Source organism: Ranitomeya variabilis, chromosome 5 (assembly GCF_051348905.1).
Source record: "Ranitomeya variabilis isolate aRanVar5 chromosome 5, aRanVar5.hap1, whole genome shotgun sequence".
Lineage (NCBI taxonomy): Eukaryota > Metazoa > Chordata > Amphibia > Anura > Dendrobatidae > Ranitomeya > Ranitomeya variabilis.
Window position 1 is genome coordinate 551,749,858 of NC_135236.1, and position 10,388 is coordinate 551,760,245.

The window sequence follows — 10,388 nt, forward strand, 5'->3', positions numbered from 1 at the left end:
CAGTACCCCCATAGGCAGATCCTGTAATAAGGCAGCCCCCATAGTCAGACCCTGTAATAAGGCAGTACCCCCATAGTCAGACCCTGTAATAAGGCGGCAGATCCCCATAGGCAGACCCTGTAATAAGGCAGTACTCCCATAGGCAGACCCTGTAATAAGGCAGCCCCCATAGTCAGACCCTGTTATAGGGCAGTCCCCATAGTCAGACCCTGTAATAAGGCGGCAGATCCCCATAGTCAGACCCTGTAATAAGGCAGCCCCCCATAGGCAGACCCTGTAATAAGGCGGCAGATCCTGTAATAAGGCAGCACCCCTATAAAAAATAAATAAATAAATACTCACCTCTCTTCTTCCTGGTTCCTGCGCTGCTCCCGCTGATCTCCTGACAGCAGGCGCCGGGCAATGACATCATCGTGCCTCTGTCAGTGTCGGCGATGTCAGATGCCGACACTGACAGGGGGATGATGGGAGAAGGAGCGTAGCGCTCCGTCTCCCATCAATGCGGTCACCTGTATCGGCTAAATGCCGGTACAGCTGATCTTCCGATGACAGCGGGGGTCCACTGCTGGCACTGGGCCCCCCCCCACCTGCTCAGGGGCCCCATAGCGGCCAGGCTGCAGAGCAGGGAGATCGATTCTCCCTGCTCTGCCGCAGAATGTAACTGTATCGGCGCGCTGCGTGCGCCGATACAGTTACAGTAGTGTAGCTCTGGGTGAGCCCCCTCAGAGCACCAGGCCTCGGGCGCCCGCATCCTCTGCCCCCCGGTAGCTACGCTACTGACTGAAAGATATATATATTTTTTTATAAATCAATAAACTGTTTTGCATAATTATCGGGATGGCAATATTGCTTTTTACTGCTCATCTCCTATGGAAACCACAGTTTAGAGATTTACTTTGCAACTGTCACATGGACTAAAGGAAAGTCATGTCTGGTGAAGACTTACATACCATAATGTGTAGGAAAGTGTTCTGGGCATGCTCTGTGACTTGTGCAAGAAGAAAAGGGCAGCTATATCCATCACCTAATGGTGTGATGCTTTGCAATATACAGTGTGTATATATTGTAGCATGGCTAAAGGGTGTGTAGTCAACGGGAGATATGTGTCGCATAGCTGGCTTGTTGCTGTAATGTAGCCCGGAGTATTTCTTTGTTGCACATAACCATGTATATATATGTGTTCCAGGACCTGTGGTGATGTCAGACCACATGGCTAATCATGTGATGGGTTACTGGGTGTGGTTAGCTCTATATAAGACAGGCTAATGCTTAACACAGGGGGATATGTGTAGAGGTGCTAGCCTCCAGAGGGTGTTAAGGCTCTCGGACTGAGCCTGAAGGAATGGACACTTGTTTTTTTTCCTTTGCCTGAGCTAAAGGCTATTTGTTTTCTGTTTATGCTAACTGGTTTATGGAGCAATAAACCTTTGAACTTTTGTTGGAACCTGCCTCCTAAGTGTCAGCCGTCGCACCTGAGTGAGTGAAACCTCTACAATATATATATATATATATACATATATATATATATATATATAATAAATATATGAATATATGTACCATCTCTGCGCCGATGGCACATAGATCTACAGTACCTATCCGGACCTGACCTCACCTCCTTACTTACCAAAATCCCACACTGTCTGTCTGCTATCTCGGCCTTCTTTTCTGCTCGCTTTCTAAAACTGAACATGGACAAAACAGAATTCATCATCTTTCCCCCACCTCACTCTACCCCTCCACCAGACCTATCCATCAATGTTAACGGCTGCTCACTTTCCCCAGTCTCACGTGCCTGGTGCCTCGGGGTGATCCTCGACTCTGCCCTCTCTTTCAAGCCACATAACAAAGACCTTGCCTCCTCCTGCGATCTCAAACTCAAAAATATTTCATGGATCCGTGCATTCCTTGACCGTGACACCACAAAAACACTAGTGCATGCCATTATCATCTCCCGCCTCGACTACTGCAACCTCCTACTCTCTGGCCTCCCCTCTAGCACTCTGGCACCACTCCAATCCATTCTAATCTCTGCTGCCTGACTATTCTACCTGTCTCCCCGCTATTCCCCAGCCTCTCCATTATGCCAAGCCCTTCACTGGCTTCTTATCGTCCAGAGACTCCAGTTCAAAACCCTTACAATGACATACAAAGCCATCCACAACCTGTCTCCTCCATAGATCTGTGACATGTTCTCCCGGTACTTACCTACACGCAACCTCCAATCCTCTCAAGATCTCCTTCTCTACTCCCTTCTCATCTCTTCTTCCCATAACCACATCCAAGACTTCTCCCGTACTTCCCCCCTACTCTGGAACTCTCTACTCCAACACATCAGACTCTCACCTGCCATAGAAACCTTCAAAAAGAACCTGAAGACTCACCTCTTCCGACAAGCCTACAGCCTGCAGTGATCCTCAACCGCCGCACAACCAGCTCTACCCTCTCCTAGTGTATCCAAACCCATCCCCTGCAGACTGTGAGCCCTCGCGGGCAGGGTCCTCCCTCCTAATGTACCTGTGTGCCTTGTTTTTTGCTCATGTTTAATGTACAGTACAGACCAAAAGTTTGAACACACCTTCTCATTTTAAGATTTTTCTGTATTTTCATGACTATGAAAATTGTACATTCACACTGAAGGCATCAAAACTATGAATTAACACATGTGCAATTATATACTTAACAAAAAAGTGTAAAACAACTGAAATTATGTCTTATATTTTAGGTTCTTCAAAGTAGCCACCTTTTGCTTTGATGACTGCTTTGCACACTCTTGGCATTCTCTTGATGAGCTTCAAGAGGCAGTCACCGGAAATGGTCTTCCAACAATGTTGAAGAAGTTCCCAGAGATGCTTAGCACTTGTTGGCCCTTTTGCCTTCACTCTGCGGTCCAGCTCACCCCAAATCATCTCGATTGGGTTCAGGTTTGGTGACTGTGGAGGCCAGGTCATCTGGCGTACCACCCCATCACTCTCTTTCGTGGTTAAATATCCCTTACACAGCCTGGAGGTGTGTTTGGGGTCATTGTCCTGTTGAAAAATAAATGACGGTCCAACTAAACGCAAACCGGATGGAATAGCATGCAGCTGCAAGATGCTGTGGTAGCCATGCTGGTTCAGTATGCCTTCAATTTTGAATAAATCCCCAACAGTGTCACCAGCAAAGCACCCCCACAACATCATACCTCCTTCTCCATGCTTCATAGTGGGAACCAAGCATGTAGAGTCCATCTGTTCACCTTTTCTGCGTCGCACAAAGACACGGTGGTTGGAACCAAAGATCTCAAATTTGGACTCATCAGACTAAAGCACAGCTTTCCACTGGTCTAATGTCCATTCCTTGTGTTCTTTAGCCCAAACAAGTCTCTTCTGCTTGTTGCTTGTCCTTAGCAGTGGTTTCCTAGCAGCTATTTTACCATGAAGGCCTGCTGCACAAAGTCTCCTCTTAACAGTTGTTGTAGAGATGTGTCTGCTGCTGGAACTCTGTGTGTCATTGACCTGGTCTCTAATCTGAGCTGCAGTTAACCTGCGATTTCTGAGGCTGGTGACTAGGATAAAATTATCCTCAGAAGCAGAGGTGACTCTTGGTCTTCCTTTCCTGGGGCGGTCCTCATGTGAGCCAGTTTCTTTGTAGCGCTTGATGGTTTTTGCCATTGCACTTGGGGACACTTTCTAAGTTTTCCCAATTTTTCTGACTGACTGACCTTCATTTCTTAAAGTAATGATGGCCACTCGTTTTTCTTTACTTAGCTGCTTTTTTCTTGCCATGATACAAATTCTAACAGTCTATTCAGTAGGACTATCATCTGTGTATCCACCAGACTACTGCACAACACAACTGATGGTCCCAACCGCAGTTATAAGGCAAGAAATCCCACTTATTAACCTGACAGGGCACATCTGTGAAGTGAAAACCATTCCCGGTGACTACCTCTTGAAGCTCATCAAGACAATGCCAAGAGTGTGCAAAGCAGTCATCAAAGCAAAAGGTGGCTACTTTGAAGAACCTAGAATATAAGACATAATTTCAGTTGTTTCACACTTTTTTGTTAAGTATATAATTCCACATGTGTTAATTCATAGTTTTGATGCCTTCAGTGTGAATGTACAATTTTCATAGTCATGAAAATACGGAAAAATCTTTAAATGAGAAGGTGTGTCCAAACTTTTGGTCTGTATTGTATTTGTCTATATTTGCCCCCTTTTCACATGTAAAGCGCCATGAATCAAATGGTGCTATAAAAATGTATAATGATGATGATAAATAATAATAAATAACAATAATATGCGTATATATATATATATATATATATATATATATATATATATAGTATATATACAGTAACGTGTGTTATTTTTCATTATACTCCTGCCTTTGATGATAATGAGATGACTGCTGAAAAGTGATTTGCACAGAACAGGAATTGTCAGCCTATGGAGTGGTTCAGTGGTCATTGTGAAACCGGCAAGATTTCCAAGTATTTTAAAAATTAGACACCAACATAAAATCGGAATAATGTGAAAGGGCAGAGTGGCTAGTCAGCATCCAGATCGTTATAAAATTATTGAAGCTTTATTTCTTTATGGTAAAATTACAGAATGGACCGATTCCATCGTGGCTGTGTATCTTTCACATTTTAGGCCATCATTACTTGACTTTTTTCATAGCTACGCATTTCAGACCCTTGCGATTGTTAAGGGCCACTGATGGTCCGAAATGTGTAGGAGAGATTGCTACTGTTTGTGGAATCAAATTTTAACCCCTTAGTGCTAGCCAGTTAACACTTTTGAGGTTTTTCGAGTGTATATAGTCCCCCCAAAAAATAAGCACCTAAAAAATAAGTTTTGTAAATTTCCTTGAAAAAATGAAAAATTACTGCTACAATTTTAAAGCTTCTAGCATGCTAGCAAAATAAAATAACATTTTACAAATAGTGCTGATGTAAAGCAGACATGAATGAAATATTATTTATTATTGTTTTCCTGCAATATGACCATCTGGATTAAAGGGATAATCATTCAGAGTTTGAATATTACAAATTTTTAGAAATGAACAAATTTCTGATATTTATAGAAATCAACGCAAAACATATCAACATAAATTTATCATTATCATTAAATACAACCCCTGGCAAAAATTATGGAATCACCGGCCTTGGAGAATGTTCATTCAGTTGTTTAATTTTGTAGAAAAAAAGCAGATCACAGACATGGCACAAAACTAAAGTCATTTCAAATGGCAACTTTCTGGCTTTAATAAACACTAAAAGAACAAAAAATATGGTAGTCAGTAATGGTTACTTTTTCTAACCAACCATAGGGTAAAAATTATGGAGTCACTCAATTCTGAGGGAAAAAATTATGGAATCACCCTGTAAATATTCATTCCCAAAACTAACACCTGCATCAAATCTGCTAATTAGTCTGCATCTAAAAAGGAGTGATCACACCTTGGAGAGCTGTTGCACCAAGTGGACTGACATGAATCATGGCTCCAACACAAGAGATGTCAATTGAAACAAAGGAGAGGATTATCAAACTTTTAACAGAGTGTAAATCATCACGCAATGTTGCAAAAGATGTTGGTTGTTCACAGTCAGCTGTGTCTAAAATGTGGACCAAATACAAACAACATGGGAAAGTTGTTAAAGGCAAACATACTGGTAGACCAAGTAAGACATCAAAGCGCCAAGACCGGAAAATTAAAGCAATATGTCTCCAAAACAGGAAATGCACAACAAAACAAATGAGGAACGAATGGGAGGAAACTGGAGTCAACGTCTGTGACCGAACTGTAAGGAACTGCCTAAAGGAAATGGGATTTACAAACAGAAAAGCTAAACGAAAGCCATCATTAACACCTAAACAGAAAAATGTGATGAATCGCGAATCTGCATTCGGCAAGGTGATGATGCTGGAACTTTTGTTTGGTGCCATTCCAATGATATTTATAAAGATGAATGCCTGGAGAGAACATGCAAATTTCCACAGTCATTGATGATATGGGACTGCATGTCAGGTAAAGGCACTGGGGAGATGGCTGTCATTACATCTTCAATAAATGCACAAGTTTATGTTGATATTTTGGACACTTTTCTTATCCCATCAATTGAAAGGATGTTTGAGGATGATGAAATCGTTTTTTAAGATGATAATGCATCCTGCCATAGAGCACAAACTGCGCAAACATTCCTTGAAATAAGACACATAAGGTCAATGTCATGGCCTGCAAATAGTCTGGATCTCAATCCAATAGAAAATCTTTGGTGGAAGTTGTAGAAAATGGTCCATGACAAGGGTCCAACCTGCAAAGCTGATCTGGCAACAGCAATCAGAGAAAGTTGGAGCCAGATTGATGAAGAGTACTGTTTACACTCATTATGTCCATGCCTCAGAGACTGCAAGCTGTTATAAAAGCCAGAGGTGGTGCAACGAAGTACTAGTGATGTTTTGGAGTGCTTTTTGTTTGTTTTTTCATGTTCCATAATTTTTTCCCTCAGAATTGAGTGACTCCATAATTTTTACCCTATGCTTGGATAAAAAAGTAACCATTACTGACTACCACATTTTTTGTTCTTGTTTTCTTTTAGTGTTTCTTAAAGGGAACCTGTCACCCCCAAAATCGAAAGTGAGCTAAGCCCACCATCATCAGGGGCTTATCTACAGCATTCTGTAATGCTGTAGATAAGCCCCCGATGTATCCTGAAAGATGAGAAAAAGAGGTTAGATTATACTCACCCACACTCACGTTGGATGTCGTGGTCCGGTCCGGGGACTCCCATCTTCATAGGATAACTCAGGCGTACTTTGTCTGCCCTGTTGAAGGCAGAGCAAAGTACTGCAGTACGCAGGCGCCGGGCCTCTCTGACCTTTCCCGGCACCTGCGCACTGCAGTACTTTGCTCTGCCCTCAACAGGGCAGACAAAGTACGCCTGAGCCGGAGCCGCAGCATGAATACAAGAGGAGGACGTCATCCTATGAAGATGGGAGGCCCCGGACCGGACCGCGCCACCCATCAGACCAGAGCCGGACCTGACCGCCCCTGGGTGAGTATAATCTAACCTCTTTTTCTCATCTTTCAGGATACATCGGGGGCTTATCTACAACATTACAGAATGCTGTAGATAAGCCCCTGATGATGGTGAGCTTAGCTCACCTTCAATTTTGGGGGTGGCAGGTTCCCTTTAAAGCCAGAAAGTTGCCATTTGAAATTACTTTAGTTTTGTGCCATGTCTGTGATCTGCTTTTTTTCTATAAAACTAAACAACTGAATGAACATCCTCCAAGGCCGGTTATTACATAATTTTTGCCAGGGGTTGTATAATATGTCACAAAAAAAATCTCAAAATTACTGGTATATGTTGAAACATTCCAGGGTTATTGCCACATAACGTGACACATGTCAGACTTGAAAAATTCGGCCTAGTCCCCAAGGGGATAAACAAAGTCCTTACTGTAAATATCAAGTAATACACAATTCTACAATATAACATGAAACAAACAAAGCCTGGAAATTATAAATTAGGTTCCAAGACAAAAGAAGAGAACCATAAGCTAGCATTCATTAAAAAATAATTTATTAAGTATAACAAAATATTAAAATAAAAAAAAAGAATGCTTGGAGTAGTATATATTATATATGAGTGAAAAGATAAACCAATCCTACCATAGTATTAACCAGCTAGGTGCCTAGTCAGTAGCACATAATGCAGTCAGACCTCCAGAAGAAGCTGACAGGGTGTAGGGACACCTCGCCGGACACGTCTTGAGTGGCAGTGGTTCTAGCTAACAACAAGGTTTTGACACCTTTATTTATTAATGATTGCACTATGTACTGGTGATTATGCACGTAGCAAGTTAATACTATGGTAGGATTGGTTTTCCGTCTCCTGATGTAATACACTATGCTTACTGGTCAAACCCTTATAAATTATACTCCAGGCATTTGCTGTTTCCCCTGTGAGGGATTCTTTTTTGAAATGTAATATTATGTTGCACTTAATAAATCCATATTTAATGAATTATTTTGTCCTGAACTCTAATTTTCATTTCCAGGCTTTGTTTCATACTTGTGGAATCGATCCATTCTGTAATTTTAACATTAAAAATAAACCATAAATGGTGTCCTAATGATCCGGATGCTGGCCTCGCTTCCCTTTCACATTAATCCTGTCTCTGAAACCAGCCATGTGACCATGTAATGCCTGGTGAGCTGATGTACATTACTTATATACATAAAAATGCGTTTGAAGCAATAGATCATTATCATTGATCCTTTTAATTAGAAAATCCAATAGATTCGTTTTCATCTCTATTTGTCAATTAAATGGGGCACGAAATCCTCTCTTCAACAGAAGACATCAGTATTAGCTCTAGCAGTACATCTCTAGTTAATTAGAAATGTGATGTAAGCGTAATCCCGACAGAATTCCCCCAGGATTAACATCACCCTAATTATTGTATGCTACTAATTCCTAAGTAGGTGCCAAGACGTCACTTTCCAGCTCTCATACATGACTCACCACCTCTTCACGAAATCTCCAATGTTGCACAACATTACCCCATCTATATGTCCAGTCGCGCCTTCCCTAGCTCACCTATAAGCGAGGTCTATCCCTAGTTTTTCTGCGTTAGTTCTTCTAACCCACTTCAGTGTGTGGAATTACTTGTGTGCCTCATTTGCTAATGCTGGCACACTGACCGGTCCCATAGTCCTCACATAGGCCATTGATGGAGCAATCATACAGGACAATACTGACCTTTGCCAAGTTGTACCTGCCATATGTCAATTACCTGTGGGACTGTTCTAACACTTGTTGTTTTCTAAATGTTTAAAGAGATATTCTCCTTTGAAAGTACGGTAATCAATATTAATATCCAGAAAATTACTCACCCTGGTATTCATCCTAAATCACTGGGGGTCCAAACACTGGAATCCCGAGAAATGGTGTGTGTTTTGATCCATAATTACTTGAGGATTAAAGGAATATTTTCAAGCTTGAAAGTTAAGTTACCCTTTCCATTAGATAGGGGATAATGTCACGATTGCTGTGGTCCAATAGTTGGAGACCCCCACTGTTCCATAGAATTGGACTTTTTCAGAGCCCCGTGTGAATGGAGAGCTTGTCAGTCACGCACACTGCCACTCCATTAATTCTTAAGGAAGTGCTGGAGAAAAACCGTGTGCAGTGCTCCGCTGTCTCCAGTGGTCCCAGCGATTGGGATGACTACCCCATAGATAGAGGATAACTTTCAAATGGAGGAATAACACTTTAATCAGCAAATAACAATTATAAATCAAAGATCAAATGACATACTTCCCAGTAAACTGTGATTTATATTATGTAGATCTGCCAGTAATAATAATTATTGATAATTAATGCAACAACCAGAATCAAGTCAATAATCTAGTCAGTATCCAACTCCTACCACTACAGTGGTACTTTAAAGTTTGTGAACCCTCAGAATATTCTATATTTCTGTATAAATTTGACAGAAAGCTACAAGCAGAAATATGGGAAGTTCCAAAGGGTTCACAAACTTTCAAGCACCACTGTACATATCTCATACACAAATCCATACGCACTTACCTTTTTTACTTCACCCATAATACAACATTCTTTGCAGAATGCGGCGTTCTGAAAAAAGTTGTGATTGTGGTATGAGAAGTCTTCCCTGCTCACAGTGTTTGGTGCATTCAGGCAGATCGGATACCTTCTCTGGTTAGAACGGTGGACAGCATCGTCTTGTAGGAGGGTAGCATGAGGATTACTGGGCTGTTTTTGTCTCGGCATTAAATAATTACCTGTGTAATCCCATTGCCATCTGCTCGCAGTTCAATGCTGGTCAGACATACATGGGTTCAGGTCAATAGTACCTGCTGCTACTGCCACTCCTAAGGTCATAGATTTATTATTCCAAAACACAGAAAACTAAATTGATGTAAATTGTAATATATTTCCTAGTAAATTGTCTCATTTGATCAGTTGTTCAGTTTAAATGTGCAAGAAAACGTACAACTTTTGTATCATTTGCTTTATTGTTTTAGTTTTAATTTTGTAGATTGTGTTTTTTATGTCTCCTATTTATTCATACGTACTGGTTGCTGTTGGGAAAGCAATATTGGGAACTTCATAGTTCAGCTACATAATTTATTCTAAAGTGGCATATGTAAAGATTGTGTTGTCAACACGTATTAAAAGGAATCTGTCAGTAGGATCAATGCTATTAATCCATTTATATGGGCTGGCCAGAGCCAGCGATGTGGACGTACACACTAGCGCCCGAGAACTTGCGGAGGTGCAAGTGACAGCGGGACTTTATTTTCATGTTTCCAGCTGCGATCTAGATGTGAGTGACGGCATATTTGCAGTATTTGGACATTAAAGGACA

At 41.4% G+C, this 10,388-nt stretch overlaps 1 protein-coding gene across 1 annotated transcript in view; it reads right to left on the bottom strand.

Moving 5' to 3' along the window:
* Window positions 1-9,724, bottom strand: part of LOC143773833 (ADP-ribosylation factor-like protein 3) — a 41,291-nt gene extending 31,567 nt beyond the window's left edge. The window contains exon 1 of the mRNA XM_077261169.1: window positions 9,587-9,724. Within this exon, the coding sequence (XP_077117284.1) occupies window positions 9,587-9,604 (18 nt within the window). The 5' untranslated portion in view covers window positions 9,605-9,724. The remainder of the gene's footprint in view (window positions 1-9,586) is intronic.
* Between the last annotated feature and the right edge of the window lie 664 nt (window positions 9,725-10,388).